The sequence below is a fragment of the Mytilus californianus genome, unplaced genomic scaffold (genome assembly GCF_021869535.1).
Source record: "Mytilus californianus isolate M0D057914Y unplaced genomic scaffold, xbMytCali1.0.p SCAF_15, whole genome shotgun sequence".
NCBI lineage: Eukaryota > Metazoa > Mollusca > Bivalvia > Mytilida > Mytilidae > Mytilus > Mytilus californianus.
In genome coordinates, this window is record NW_026262637.1 from 22633770 (window position 1) to 22651005 (window position 17236).

The 17236-nt window shown below is 32.6% G+C and overlaps 1 protein-coding gene across 10 annotated transcripts; it reads right to left on the reverse strand.

Moving 5' to 3' along the window:
• Nucleotides 1-1532: 1532 nt before the first annotated feature.
• LOC127725683 (uncharacterized) lies at nt 1533-16097 on the reverse strand. 10 transcript variants are annotated; one of them, XM_052232831.1, is made up of 4 exons: nt 15974-16097; nt 5762-8114; nt 4218-4366; nt 1533-3138 (listed from the first exon to the last, which is right to left on the reverse strand). In XM_052232831.1, the coding sequence occupies exons 2-4, from the start codon at nt 8112-8114 to the stop codon at nt 2851-2853; spliced, it is 2790 nt and encodes a 929-aa protein (XP_052088791.1). In that variant the 5' UTR covers nt 15974-16097; the 3' UTR covers nt 1533-2850. The 10 variants fall into 10 exon arrangements, with proteins under 10 accessions (XP_052088791.1, XP_052088801.1, XP_052088800.1 ...); XM_052232841.1 differs by having other exon boundaries at nt 6248-8114; nt 15974-16073; XM_052232840.1 differs by having other exon boundaries at nt 6194-8114; nt 15974-16072.
• Nucleotides 16098-17236: the final 1139 nt, after the last annotated feature.

Consider the following 17236-nt stretch of genomic DNA (forward strand, 5'->3'; position numbering starts at 1 on the left):
AATGAACCAAGTAATTTAAATTCGCACTTGTATCATGATTTTTTTTATTGAAGAACCTTCCTGTCCTAAATGTTTATATCAATGTGAAGACAATCAACATTATTTTTGTGATTGTCCATCATACACTTTAAACAGGATCATACTCCTTGATAAACTGTTTACTTATGAAGTTGATATTGATTTAAAGTCATTACTATTTGGTGATCAATCTATGAGTAATGAAGACAATATTCAGATAGTTAATGCTGTTCATGAATACATAAAAAATTCAGAGAGATTTGTATAATGAAATATATTTTATAGTCCAAAACTAAATAAATTTTTACTTTGTATATCTGTATTTTATTTTATATTCAAGTTCTAATACCCCAACCGGCTGAAAAATAATTAAAATTGAAACAAAAATTAAAAAATAAACGACAATATATTGTAATTGATATTATAAAAACTAAAAAACTAATAAATGCACGTCTATTTTTCTATATCGTTCAAACCATCTTTTGTATATCTTTAGTTTCTTAAATCTATTTTTTTATTATTATTATTTTTTCTTATTAACATTCTTAATTCTTTTTTATATTATTATGATTCTTTAATGTATCAATATGGTTATTACTCACTGTCGTTATTCTTCAGGTGCGATAAATTAGTAAAAATAAGTACATGCTATCAAATATGTTGTTTTGAAAAATGAGGTATTAAAATTATAATATTGAACAGCTGACTGGAGACTGTTTAATTTAATGTCAGGCATCTAAATCAATGTTGGAGTTTATTACCTTGAATATAATTTTTTTTTTCTGAGTTAACTACATGTATTTGAAGCATTCTTAAAATATTCATACTTTTTATCTGAGTTAACTATTTGAAGCATCATTCCAGTCAGCTATGAGGTATTTTTGGAAAATTAATTCTGTGTTGCCATTATGTTTGTGTATGTTTTGCTTTGTTTGAATGTAATATATTGTACCTTGTTTTATGGAGAGTGCTTACATAGGCTATGCCTGTTGCCCAATCCAAATAAACTTATTTGAATAAAATACTGTTTAAACTAAACAGAAATGAAATTTGGCGATTTTTAAAATTATTTATCATAGAATTTTAAGGTATTTTTAAATGGTTGCTATGGGAACAAACTATAACGTATATTTGAAATTTTAAAGTTTTTGAATAGTGTAGTGTTTTGTTTGTCAACAATATAAAAATGCTTATTATTTTTACTGATTAACTTTATTTCCATGGTACTTTAAAATCCCTAATATTTTTTTATTTTCAAAGGCTATTTTTTGCACGTATTTAGGCAAAATGTTAGGATGGTTTCCATGGCAACAAAGGTAAAAAGAAAAAATAAATACATGAAACTTAATTTCATACTATACCTTCTTCAAAAACAAAATATAAAGACGTTTGAAGAGGGGTCATGAATCGTCAATGAGGATGGCGTCAATCACGTGATTATTTCTGTATTGGCCTGAGGCGAACCGAAGGCCAATACAGCTGGCTGAGGACCAATAACAAGGCCAATTCAGAAATACTCACGTAATGATATCTTTATTAATTAACTACAGTGTTACATTTTTTTTCATTTCATTTCACAAGAGATTAACATTTTTTACCTTAAAATGGAACTATCCAAACCCGAGTTGCAATGCCAAATGATCTGGTGCTGTTTTGAGATGTCTTCTACATTTTCTGATGATTTCTCACCCTTTCCGGTCACTATAAAGTGTTACAATTCATATTTAGACGCAAACATAAATAGTAATTGGAAAGGTGCTGCCATTGCATGAGTAATGCCAAGACAAAAGGATTTTTTTTTCAAATAAAAGTAGGAGATGAATATCATTGACAATGAGACAACTATCCATAGAGTTATTAGACCAACTGACCAAAGACTTGAACAATTACAGGTCAACCTTCAACAATTCATATGCCTGGTTCGGGTTGAAAAATAAATGACACTTACAAAAACACGAGAAGCGAAAGTAAACTGTAAATCGATTTGTACCCATTAAACTGATTAAATGTTTTTAGTTATGAGGTCAACAAAATTGTCGAGAGATTAGCTTTGTGATAATCTACAGACTTGTTGCCCAAACCTGAAATAATTAAATCATCTGCTTACAGAAGGCTTTTTTAAATGACTCGGTATTTATGGTGTGTAAATTTCTCTCAGTATGAGCTTCCTTTGGAAGGAACACCAAGGATAAAATCCAAGAAATGGTTATATTTACACGGTAGAATATATTATGTATTATTAAAGTTAATGTCCAACGGTAATATACAAAGTAAAACTTTTCTATTTACACATAAAATCCAACTGTCATTTATGAATAATAAAACTCAAATTATACGGACTAAAAACTGCTTATCGTAAATAAAACAGCGTCTTCCAAACGACAGTTTACATTAATTTGGTGTTCATCATGACTTTCGATTTAAAAATCCGAGACTTTCCGAAATTCCTGTATTGGCCGGATCAGAACTCGGCCAATACGAAAAAAAATCAATATTGGCCGAGTTGACACTTTTTTTTATAGCACAGGCAGTTATCATCATATTAAGTCCAATTACAGAGTAGTTAATTAGTAAAGACATATACCGGTATGGTTGAACACAAGATTACATACAATAAATATCATATAAGTGGCGGCTAGTCTACTTGTTGTCTTTATAAAGGTTGCATATCTGAGAGCCAAAGTATGAGCGTCTGCTCATTTCAAATCCTAAGCGGTAGACAAGTTATTAACAAGTTGTCAATTTCTCAAACACATTCGTCCTCAGAGCTGTCACTTTCTATAACGTAGCGACGACGCTTTGTTGGTTGAGGTGACGGTAAGTTTGAAATATTTATATTAAAAGTCCCTCCACAGATGGTCCACCAAAGAGGCAACTTAGACCAGTTGGCGCAGCCGCCAAATTTCCAAAAGAAACTTGAGTTTCAGAGACAGCTGTTGAGACATTTTTTTTTACATTCTTTCCAACCTGGTCATTGTTTATCGTTACTGTCCTTGTGGTTTGTGTTGATGGCATACTTTCGCTATTATTGTCCAATATCGTCCCCGAGATCTCATGATGCTTCTTGGAATTTGATTTTGAGTAACTGGAAATACTTTGGATGTTTTTGTGTCCAGATATCTGAAAGAAATTATAAGAAAAACCTTAAGTGACAACTATTGAAGGTTCTGCACAAGAAAAACCGAGATGTAACAGTATATGATTATGTTTTGTCAGCTTAAAATGAGGCAAAAAGCAGAAAGTGTTTGAAAACCTCTCATATATACATATGCCCGCCACATTCTATGTGTGACTGTCCCAAGCCAGGAGCATGTAGTTCAGTGGTTGTTGTCGGTTCATGTCTGTCATATTTATTTTTTGTAAATTGTTTTGATATAAATTAGGCCGTTAGTTTTCAAGTTCAATTGAATTGTTTCATATTTTTCATGTCGGAGCCTTTTTAAATTATAGCCGACTATATGGTATGGGTTTTCTCTCATTGTTGAAGGCTGTACGGTTGCCTATAATTGCTTATATCCTTTTAATTTGAACTGTAGTGGATAGCTATCTCATTGGCAATCATACCACATCTCCTTATTTGTATATATGTAACTCCGAGAAGAATCATTTCTATTTTTCTCATAGACAAAGGGTGATGTGTAGAAAGATTAACTCACTCTACATTATATTTAATACACAAGAAGTATAATTTCTAAAATAATAAAAAAAACAAACAAAAAGAAGATGTTCCTGGCTGGTATGTTATATTGGGCTGAGCGTTATATCTATGCCAGTACATGTGATGTGCTGTTTTTGGTGCATTTATTTCATCAGAATTTTCACACACTCTACATACGAGAATTAACAATTCTTAGTACATGTATATCTTATCTCTGATATTTTCTCGGTTGTTTTTTTTTTCTTTCGTTTTAACAGTTAAGTTTGATATTTAATTGAGTTGAATCTTGATACTTTTCCTGGATTTTTGTAGCTCTTCACTATCAACAGTTAAACTTAAAATATCCAACATGTCAAAAGCAATTGACGAGCTTTGCTTTGTAATTTGAAAATTTTACTGTCTTGAAAGTAGAAATATTGTATCACACTGCACATAATGGTAGATAACACAGGAATAAGTTAATTACCCACCTTGATTATGTAACCGTACATGCATGTATATACACATATCATAGACATATAGTTCGCCTAACAATATTAACCTGCTTATTAGAATTATGCTCAAATCCTGCATCATCATGTTCTTGTGGCATAAATCTTCTTGCAGAATGGTTTGTAAGGCGTCTATTGCCCGTGTCATTTTCACTTTCATCATTGTCATCATGTTGATCTTCTTTACTTTGAGTAATCCCTATTATATGAACATAAACTATTAAAATTAGATATCAATACATGTTCTAGACACACATTAAATAATTTCTTTATTCATGACCAACATTTTTTTATGACATGTTGATATTTTTATTTAATTTCTCTTGAAATCAAAAAGTAATCAAAGACTCTAAACCTGCTAATTTAATACACTATACCAGGATTTCCTTTATCTTACATAATAAAACTGGTATCCTGCTTCTGTTGCAAACAAATTACTGCTTTATTATTACTGGTTTTATCACAGTACACTTTAGGATTCTATTTGTAGAACGTGTAACGGTGTTTCAACCATGTTTATTTTTTTAAATTTTATTCAAGTTGGGAAGTAATAAACTGAATGAAAATAGATTTCAACTGCTGGATAAAATCAATATTGTATCGTAGAACTATCTCCCAGTGATAGATAATTTGTCAAGATGGTGGTTTGTTTGAACTCAATTCTTCATTTGGTCAAAATTCAATTATGACGTTTTTTTTTTATTGTGACGTCATAAAAAAATGAGACCATATCTAATGAAGTCATATAGAAAGTACACATATTTTTGCATATTATTGTAAAAGAAAGATAAATTTTGTCTGTATGTCCTCTAAATATCATTCCATAAACATATTCACCAGTGAATGTCGTTAAATACATGTATGATATTTCTTCACTCTCGACACTCAAATTTTAAATATTTAAAAAGCTCAGTAAGCCTCGCTTTTTTAAATATGAAAATTTAACTGTCTCGAGTACACATGTATCGCATCACACTGGATGCAGTGGTAGAATCTATTGATATATATATATATATATAGGTGTTCAGATAAAAGAATCGATAAAAGTATATTGTTATATTTATAGTCTCCTGGTATCCTGCTTCCCAGAAATTCAACAGTTAGGATTTTTTTTTAAAAAGCTATATGTTTAAGCTCAATGTTTATGTAGGATAAACACAATATTGATATAGTGTATGAAAACATAAAATATATTTGTACTCGTTACGAAACAGTAGTAAAGCTCGGCAAGCCTCGCTATTCTCTCGACATTTTCCTACACTGTACGAATTTTGTTTATATACAGTATAATATGATTTATCTTCACTCTCAACAGTTACATTTTGAATATTTAGAATGTAACCATTTTGGATGGAGAAATGTTGTATCACACTCTATGCTGTGCTGTATAACAGTATAATACATATGTACATAAATCTAAAAGCAAATTCAGTATAATTGATTAAATCAACCAGGTTGATACATGTATGTTTTTCTTTTACAAGTCTTTTGGAGAATAGTAAACACTAGATTATGATGGTTTATCTCTTTTGCTAGACTTACTTTTCTTTTTGGAAGATGTACGAATGTGAGTGGTGGTGATTATCGGACTTACTTTTCTTCTTTTCGGATGGTGATGCTGATGAGTGGTGGTGATCATCGGGCTTACTTTTCTTCTTTTCGGATTGTGATGCTGATGAATGAGGGTGATCGTCGGACTTACTTTTCTTCTTTTCGGATTGTGATGCTGATGAATGAGAGTGATTATCGGACTTACTTTTCTTCTTTTCGGATTGTGATGCTGATGAATGAGAGTGATCATCGGACTTACTTTTCTTCTTTTCGGATTGTGATGCTGATGAGTGGGAGTGATTATCGGACTTTCTTTTCTTCTTTTCGGATTGTGATGCTGATGAGTGGTAGTGATTATCGGACTTACTTTTCTTCTTTTCGGATTGTGATGCTGATGAGTGGAGGTGATTATCGCACTTACTTTTCTTCTTTTCGGATTGTGATGCTGATGAATGAGAGTGATCATCGGACTTACTTTTCTTCTTTTCGGATTGTGATGCTGATGAATGAGAGTGATCATCGGACTTACTTTTCTTCTTTTCGGATTGTGATGCTGATGAGTGGTGGTGATTATCGGACTTACTTTTCTTCTTTTCGGATTGTGATGCTGATGAGTGGAGGTGATTATCGCACTTACTTTTCTTCTTTTCGGATTGTGATGCTGATGAATGAGAGTGATCATCGGACTTACTTTTCTTCTTTTCGGATTGTGATGCTGATATATGAGAGTGATCATCGGACTTACTTTTCTTCTTTTCGGATTGTGATGCTGATGAATGAGAGTGATCATCGGACTTACTTTTTTTCTTTTCGGATTGTGATGCTGATGAGTGGTGGTGATTATCGGACTTACTTTTCTTCTTTTCGGATTGTGATGCTGATGAATGAGAGTGATCATCGGACTTTCTTTTCTTCTTTTCAGAGGAAGATGATTCTGAGTGGGAGTGATGATGGTGATCATCGGACTTTCTTTTTTTCTTCTTTTCGGGTTGTGATGATGTTCCTGCTGAGTCTTCAGACTTTCTTTTCTTTTGTGTCTTTTTTTTCGGTGCTTCTATTGAGTCTGAATCATTATCATCGTTCACACAATTTTCTTTGTATTCAACATTTCTTTTGCGTGCATGAATCACTTTTAGTACTAATTCTTTTCCGTTCCATGTGTACGTCTCGAGTACTTTATCTGTGGCAATCTCTCTAAGGTAAGCGGGTATGTCGATACAAGTGCTGCTGTCCTTACCTGTAAGATTACTATGGCACATTACAAGCAACCATGCTTGAAATTCGTTTGTAATTTTTATGTCCTTAACACTGGTAATCCTGTCTTCACCATAGTATTCACAGGAGCAAGTGCCGCGTTGAAAACTTTTAGCCACAGTCATGGTGTTAGTAACATTACCGTCAAGTTTAAGTCCGTGCTTTTTTGCCACATCACGGTATATGTCTTTTACACATTGGCTGGCCATTTCGTTATAATTGTAAAGCCAACTGCGTGCCATAAAGGTGGCGTTACCAAGAAGACGTTGTCGTAATTGATTAATGCTAAACAAAGTGTTAATTTTTGAAGTTTTATCCTTGCACATCGTATGACGGTGATTTCTTACCACTATGGCGAGTTCAACGGACTGGACAATCAAACCCAACGGGTTGGTTTCAGATTTTTTCGTAAGTTCAATGTATTTGATGTACTTCAGGTACGGAATCATAGTCTTGCATTTACTGTCCCAACACTCACCGCTTAAAGCACGCATGTCAGAAATATATTTTTTGCATGTTGTGATTATGTGGTCAAAAGTTTCAGGCGTACCCAGTATTTCTTTGCATGCGTCATCATAAGAGAAATCTTCGTTGTAAAAGTTTTTATTACGCTTCTCGGGATCTAAAGTTTGCACTATCCTAGCCTGAATGTTTTGGAACCTGCGATTCCAATAAGAGCAAGTCCAAACGTAAGGAGATAATCCAATGTATTTCAAAGGTATATTGGAAGAACTAGCTGTAAACAAATCTACTTCCTCTACAGAAATGGCTCTTCTCTTAAAAAAATCTCTAAGTTCTTTGTTTGTCCTAACATCATCACCCGTAATATTATTGTCTGCTTTCCTCTTTCTTCTTGAAGTAGTTGGTGCTGCTGCATTTTTATTTCTTTTTGGAATTTGACCGTAGTCGCCGGTTTGTTTATCAAGTCCCAACATATCTCTATCAGCTTGAACGCTCAGTTGTTTCAAGTTATTACTAGAGGAAGTGTTGGCTTTTTCTTTCTCTTCGGCTGCTTTTCTGTCTTGGTTTTTGTGCCACACATTGACTGCATCTGTGTATGTCTTTGACTTTTGGTACATTTTCCGACATTTCGAGTCCATGTTTATATAGTTCTTATTACCTTGTCTGAAAATTTGTATCATCTATAAAAAAATAAATGATTTTTGTTAATTAACTTTAAATATAAATTTATAATTAAAATTAAAAAAAAATAATAATAAAAACCATAACATAAAAAAAAGTCCGCCATCTTTGTTAATGCGTACGTTCTTTTGTGTGTTGATATGAGTTTTTAGTGGGTGCGGGTGTATATTTGTACATCCTACTATGTAGGAGTACGCCGATATATAATCTTTCTTTATTGTCATATAAACAAATTAAATTATGTTTGTGACAAACTGAAAAAAAAATACACTCAGATGTATATATAAGTTCACTGGTAAAAATATCCTGAGAATCCTGTTTTTTTTACAGTTTCCATCATTTAAAATACACTATACATTAATATAAGAAAGGAAGAAACACTAAGATAACTTCCGGTCGATCAATTATATCTACAAACATTCATTTACGCTGAGTTGCGTGTGTACACATATAACACGTGTTTACTACAAGCCGATAATGGCAGATTTAGGCAAATTGAAAATTGACTTATCGATTGACAAAACTTTAAATGACTATCCTCTTTCATCTCTTCCATCAAAGCAAAACAAGAGGTCCGGTAAGCAAAATTAAGCCTTTTCGAGCAAATTGATTCAAACATATAATGGCAAAATAGTGGTTGCATCATCTCTCTTACTACTCCTCGACTCGACAGTGTAATTTTCAACACAAATGAACCAATCATAAATGCCTTGTTGAAACAAATATATGATGACAATAAAGATGTTCTACTTGTTGATCATGGCAATATATTGCGAAATGGAAACCCAAATGCAGAGCTACTAAGTGAAGATAAATTTCATCTCTCTGACTCTGGCGTGTCTCAGCTATCGGCAAACTTGAAGCGTGGAATACACACTGCCAAATCGCGCAACACAAGAGGACGTGGACGTGGACGTGGCAGAGGTCATCATGAATAACTTGCTTTTTAATATTATACATATTACCATATCATTATGTTGACTTCCTTTAACATGATGATTAAACATGTTTAAAGTCATTTACATATAATTTATATATACATGTACAACTTTATATATTTCTTTTTTTTGGGGGGCTGATAAATTCATATTCACATTTGAATAGATTTTTCAAATGAAACAGCCACTATGTGAAGAAGTCACACTATTACATGGTCATATATATGTAACCTCTGCTAGGTGTAAAAGTTCCCCTTTTTTTATTTTTTTTTTTATTTTTAGTTTTCACATTTGAATCATACTTTTGATCTTGAATTAACCCAGGATATCAGGTTATTCAACCCAAATCAATTTAATAGTTATTCAGTTAAAAGAGGATACATAGAAAAGAAATTATCTGTCATTATATCATTGACTATTTGTATTTAGAATACCATTGTAAAAACTATCCTCTAAATAAATCTACTTATTTCAAATATTTACATTTCTGAATATTTTCCTTATTGTCTCTTCCTTTTATTTAGAGACAAATTTTTATTATTTTTTTTATAGATAGAAAATCTATTCTTTTATTTATACCAGATTTAATTGTATCAACCAAAATGCCAAAATCAAACCAATCATCTGTAAAATATAGGTGGCTTATTTTCAAAGGGCATGAATAAAGCAGAGAATCCCCTTTTTCTGAAACATATAGAGAATTACGACATTGTTTTTTTAGTCGAAACTCATGTGGGATATAATTCCCAAATAGACAATATTGGTAAATTTCATTATCATCCAATATGTATAAAATTACCAAATAATAACCGTCATTTTGGGGGTATAGCAATTCTACAGAAAAGTCACGTTAAACCTCATGTCAAAATATTGATAAACAGTAATCCAGATTATCAATGGATTGAATTAGAAAAATCCTTTTTGGATTTTAAAGTGACCTATTTATTTGTGTACTGTACAACCCCCCTGTTACGTCTAAATATACCCAAGAACTCTCTTCTGATGTTTTTGAATGCATAGAAAAAGATATCTTTCAGTATAAAAAAATGGGTGAAATTTTGTTATGTGGAGATTTTAATGCCAGAATAGGCTCTGAAAATGACTTTATAGAAAACGATGATTCAAAATTTACTCCAATTTTTTATACATACCCTACTGACAAAAACATTATGACAAGAAAAAGTCGAGACCAAAAAATTTATCAAAGAGGCAAAAAAATTCTGGATTTTTGCATTAGTAAACAAATAAGAATTTTAAATGGCAGAGTTCTTGGTGATACATTTGGTAATTTTACTTGCTATACCCCCAATGGTGAAAGTGTGGTTGATTATGTTGCTGTGTCGGAAGAAATTCTTGAAAATGTACTGTATTTTAAAGTATCCAGATTTATTCCCACATTATCTGATTGTCATTGTAATTTTGAATGGGAATTATCTGCAAATATTGTGTTCCTGGAGAAAATGATATTCCAATCCATTTAAAAAATATGACACCTAATTATATCTGGACTGACTGTTCAGCAATAAAATTTCAAGAAACACTTTCTTCAGATACACTACAAAACTACATACTAGAATTCAACAACAGCACAATTTAATTTACTCAGACATCAGTAGATGAAGCATCATCAAAACTTTCAAACATCTTTTTATCAGCAGCAAATCTATCGCTTAAACGACCTTTAATAAAACACGTAAACAAACAAAAAAAAAACAAAAAGTGGTTTGACGCAAGTTTACAACAAGCTCGAACTAACTTGCTTAATTATGGAAAAATTTATTCAAGATTTCCATATGATCCAATTATAAACTAGATAAGAGCCTGTGTCGCTCACCTTGGTCTATGTGCATATTAAACAAAGGACACAGATGGATTCATGACAAAATTGTGTTTTGGTGATGGTGATGTGTTTGTAGATCTTACTTTACTGAACATTCTTGCTCCTTACTATTATCTCTATCTATAATGAACTTGGCCCGGTAGTTACAGTGGAAAATACTTTGTAAAAATTTACAAAAATTTACAAAATTTATGAAAATTGTAAAAAATTGACTATAAAGGGCAATAACTCCTTAAGGGGTCAATTGACAATTTTGGTCATGTTGCCTTATTTGTAGATCTAACTTTGCTGTACATTATTGCTGTTAACAGTTTATCTCTATCTATAACAATATTCAAGATAATAACCAAAAGCTGCAAAATTTTCTTAAAATTACCAATTCAGGGGTAGCAACCCAACAACGGGTTGCCTGATTGGTCTGAAAATTTCAGGGCAGATAGATCTTGACCTAATGAACAATTTAATCCTCATCAGATTTGCTCTAAATGCTTTGGTTTCAGAGATATGAGCCAAAAACTGCATTTTACCCTATGTACTATTTTTTAGCCATGTCGGCCATCTTGGTTCGCGGGCGGGGTCATCGGACACATTTTTTAAACTAGATACCCTAATGATGATTGTGGACAAGTTTGGTTAAATTTGTCTTAGTAGTTTCAGAGGAGAAGATTTTTGTAAAAAATTACAAAAAATTACGAAAAATGATTAAAAATTGACTATAAAGGGCAATAACTCCTTAAGGGGTCAACTGACCATTTTGGTCAAGTTGACTTATTTGTAGATCTTACTTTGCTGAACATTATTGCTGTTTACAGTTTATCTCTATCTATAATAATGTTCAAGATAATAACCAAAAACTGCAAAATTTCCTTAAAATACCAATTCAGGGGCAGCAACCCAACAACGGGTTGCCTGATTGGTCTGAAAATTTCAGGGCAGATAGATCTTGACCTAATGAACAATTTTATCCTCATCAGATTTGCTCTAAATGCTTTGGTTTCAGAGATATGAGCCAAAAACTGCATTTTACCCTATGTACTATTTTTTAGCCATGTCGGCCATCTTGGGTCGCGGGCGGGGTCATCGGACACATTTTTTAAACTAGATACCCTAATGATGATTGTGGACAAGTTTGGTTAAATTTGTCTTAGTAGTTTCAGAGGAGAAGATTTTTGTAAAAAATTACAAAAAATTACGAAAAATGGTTAAAAATTGACTATAAAGGGCAATAACTCCTTAAGGAGTCAACTGACCATTTTGGTCAAGTTGACTTATTTGTAGATCTTACTTTGCTGAACATTATTGCTGTTTACAGTTTATCTCTATCTAAAATAATGTTCAAGATAATAACCAAAAACTGCAAAATTTCCTTAAAATTACCAATTCAGGGGCAGCAACCCAACAACGGGTTGCCTGATTGGTCTGAAAATTTCAGGGCAGATAGATCTTGACCTAATGAACAATTTTATACTCATCAGATTTGCTCTAAATGCTTTGGTTTCAGAGATATGAGCCAAAAACTGCATTTTACCCTATGTACTATTTTTTAGCCATGTCGGCCATCTTGGTTCGCGGGCGGGGTCATCGGAAACATTTTTTAAACTAAATACCCTAATGATGATTGTGGACAAGTTTGGTTAAATTTGTCTTAGTAGTTTCAGAGGAGAAGATTTTTGTAAAAAATTACAAAAAATTACGAAAAATGGTTAAAAATTGACTATAAAGGCCAATAACTCCTAAAGGAGTCAACTGCCCATTTTGGTCAAGTTGACTTATTTGTAGATCTTACTTTGCTGAACATTATTGCTGTTTACAGTTTATCTCTATCTAAAATAATGTTCAAGATAATAACCAAAAACTGCAAAATTTCCTTAAAATTACCAATTCAGGGGCAGCAACCCAACAACGGGTTGCCTGATTGGTCTGAAAATTTCAGGGCAGATAGATCTTGACCTAATGAACAATTTTATACTCATCAGATTTGCTCTAAATGCTTTGGTTTCAGAGATATGAGCCAAAAACTGCATTTTACCCTATGTACTATTTTTTAGCCATGTCGGCCATCTTGGTTCGCGGGCGGGGTCATCGGACACATTTTTTAAACTAGATACCCTAATGATGATTGTGGACAAGTTTGGTTAAATTTGTCTTAGTAGTTTCAGAGGAGAAGATTTTTGTAAAAAATTACAAAAAATTACGAAAAATGATTAAAAATTGACTATAAAGGGCAATAACTCCTTAAGGGGTCAACTGACCATTTTGGTCAAGTTGACTTATTTGTAGATCTTACTTTGCTGAACATTATTGCTGTTTACAGTTTATCTCTATCTATAATAATGTTCAAGATAATAACCAAAAACTGCAAAATTTCCTTAAAATTACCAATTCAGGGGCAGCAACCCAACAACGGGTTGCCTGATTGGTCTGAAAATTTCAGGGCAGATAGATCTTGACCTAATGAACAATTTTATCCCATCAGATTTGCTCTAAATGCTTTGGTTTCAGAGATATGAGCCAAAAACTGCATTTTACCCTATGTACTATTTTTTAGCCATGTCGGCCATCTTGGGTCGCGGGCGGGGTCATCGGACACATTTTTTAAACTAGATACCCCAATGATGATTGTGGCCAAGCTTGGTCAAATTTGGCCCAGTAGTTTCAGAGGAGAAGATTTTTGTAAAAGTTTACGGACGACGGACGACGGACGACGGACGCAGGACGACGGATGCCAAGTGATGAGAAAAGCTCACTTGACCTTTCAGGTCAGGTGAGCTAAAAATCACTTTTATAAACTGAATCGTGAATACTCCAAACTAAGGAAATATAAATACAAACAATACAAACAATCATTGATTAGTCAGCTGGACTTCTTGCACGAAGAGAATCCAAAACTGTATTGGAACTTAATTAATGAACTACAGGAAAAAAAACGAAACACAAAAAAAATGTGGAGTACAACCATCAACTTTGATATCACATTTCCAAAAGTTGTCACAACTGAAAGGTGAATTTCAAAGTAGATATACAGAGCTATGTGAAAAACTGAAACAGTTAGAAAACTCAAAATGTTTCAACGAGTTGGACTCCGCCATCATAGAGTCTGAAATATCCAAAGCCATTTCACATTTAAAATGTAATAAATCATCAGGCGTGGGTGACATTAATAATAATATGATAAAAAATGGACAGACATTCCTTTTAAAAAGTTTTCAACAGATGGTTAATACTTGTCTGTCTAACACACTACATCAGATGAATTAAACATCATGGTATGGTTCAATAAATGTCATTTTAAAACTACTTGGAATTGACTATACAAATGCTAAAAATGCTCCATTTTATGAATACTTATACAAATTTCAGAAGTATGTACAAACCAAGCTATCAATATTGTTCATTACAATGTATAATAATAAGCTATTGGAAAAAACAACTAGATAAATTTTCAGACAGTAAACTGAAAACCTACCATTTATATAAAACAATTGAAACTTTGGTTTTGAAAAATATCTAACATTGATCAAGAATTTTGAGCTAAGAAGAATTTTTACAAAGTTACGTGTATCTTCTCATAAGTTACAAATAGAACTAGGTAGATATCAGGGTATTCCCCGACTTGACAGAATATGTCATAAATGTTCTTCCAATACTGTCGAAGACGAGGCTCATTTTCTTTTTGATTGCAACAATTTGAGGATGATAGAATTCATATGTTAGCTAGCATTGCAAAATGTAATTCTTTAAGTTATTTTAATAATATGAGCAGTCAAAACAAAACATCTGGTTATTTTGTGTAGAAAATGTTGATTTACTTAAAATAATATGTTATTTTATATACTGTAACAAACATCTTCCTTAGTGAAAATTATTTAATGGGAATCTATGTGTGTATGTACATTTGATTGGACATCTTAGAAATATATATTGATCTGAATATCACAAACATACTAGCCGATTTTTTTTTTTTTTTTTTATATATATATTTTTAGAATACATTATTTATTCAAATACTCTCTTATATCCTTAAGGCATCGTCCCCTGGTATCAACTGCATTCAAGTTACCTATGATGCTACCTTGTTTGCTTTTGATTCCATTAGGCACGAGACATTTACACATATTTTACATGCCTATGGTCCATAAGGTATCACCCCTTGGTGTCAGCTGCCTTTAGGAAACCATAATGCTTTCCTATTTGCTACTGACACAGGATGGCCAGTAGACAGGCTTAACTTTTTTTTGGCTAGTTGATTATATGTTTATCTTAACTAATTATGTGCAATATATATATATATATGGATATCTATTTTGGCTGTTTGTTTGTTAATCTATATAAACCACACTTGAATTATATTGCATTATATACCGGGTATTTAAAATTATATGTTCATTATCTATATATTACTTTAAGAACTTAATTTTTTCTTAATTTTATCTTTTGTTTTTTATCTCATTGTTTATATTGTATTGTGAAAATTATTGATGTTGTAATGTTTATGCCCTTTGGGGCCAATAATTGGAAATAAAATATTCTTCTATAGAACGGCGATTCATACATGATGAAGACATAATCTTTCAATCAGTTTAATTGAAGTCTGGAGCTGGCATGTCAGTTAACTGCTAGTAGTCTGTTGTTATTTATGTATCATTGTCATTTTGTTTATTTTCTTTGGTTACATTTTCTGACATCAGACTCGGACTTCTCTTGAACTGAATTTTAATGTGCGTATTGTTATGCGTTTACTTTTCTACATTGGCTAGAGGTATAGGGGGAGGGTTGAGATCTCATAAACATGTTTAACCCCGCCGCATGTTTGCGCCTGTCCCAAGTCAGGAGCCTCTAGCCTTTGTTAGTCTTGTATTATTTTTAATTTTAGTTTCTTGTGTACAATTTGGAGTTTAGTATGGCGTTCATTATCACTGAACTAGTATATATATATTTCGCTGCATTGAAGACCTGTTGGTGACCTTCTGCTGTTGTCTGTTCTATGGTCGGGTTGTTGTCTCTTTGACACATTCCCCATTTCCATTCTCAATTTTATTGTGTACATGTAGAAAGTTAATAACAATTATTATTAGCTTACCTTTAATCTCTTTCTCTTTAAAAATAATACGTCCGCTCTGATTGAAAATCTTTACAAGAATGGATAATGATGTAAACATTTCCTGTACATGTATGAAATTTTTGCGCATGACCAAATGTTTGAGAAAACCAAATTTGATCACGTGATTTTACTACAACGAGGTTTTACAGAAGGGGCATCAAGTCTTTTTGCAGCCTTTATTACAACAGAAACAATTCTTTTATATCGTTTATTACAAATATTATTAGAACTCGTCGCTCTAGATGCAGAAAAGGCTTTCGACACGCTAAGCCATGAGATCATGTTAAATAAACTTTTTCATGATGGAATTGAAGGAGACATGTGGATTTTACTTCGTAACATTTATCAAGATTTGTCTCTAAAAGTAAAGTGGAACAATAAAACATCAGAAAGCATTAATATTTTGCAAGGGGTACGTCAAGGTGCAAAATTATCATCTCTATTGTACAAACGGTATAATAACACCATTCTCAATGCAATATCCACCAGCGATTTAGGCGCAAAGCTAGGCAACATACATGTAGGTTCACCAACATGCGCGGACGATATCGCTTTACTGGGAGAACAATCCGATATACAAGCAATGCTAGGCATTATAGAATTTCACACCAAAAGGGACATGGTTAAAATTAACCCAGATAAATCCGAAATTATGTGTGTCTCTAAAGGATCAAAACAACAATCCAAATCATACAACTTCAACGGAAAAGAAATAAAAAGAGTAGAAAAATTGAAACATCTAGGTATCACTAGAGCTACAAATGGCAAAGTCAACTTGGATGAAAGACTTAAAACAGGCCGACAAACTATATATGCCTTGCTAGGTTCTGGTCTACATGCAAGAACAGGAATGTCACCCATAGTGCTTAAAAAAGTATGGAAAACCTACGCTGTCCCACGTTATCTTTATGGGCTCGAGGTTCAAATATGCACAAAAAAGGATATATCTGAACTGGAAAAATTACAAAGGAAGATATTTAAACAATTCCAATGTCTACCAGAAAGAACAGCATCCGCAGCAGTATATATACTAATAGGAGCTGAGCCCATTGAGTCGATTTTAGACAAAAACATGCTAGCACTATTTCTCTCAATCTCTCGCCTGGATAGCTCGATAGAACGTAAAATATTAGAATGGGAATTGGAAATTAGTTCAAGTTTTGACAACTCTTTTATTTGTCGTATAAATAAAATTTTGCAAAAATATCAATTGCCAAAAGCAGAAGAAATTATGGAACATCC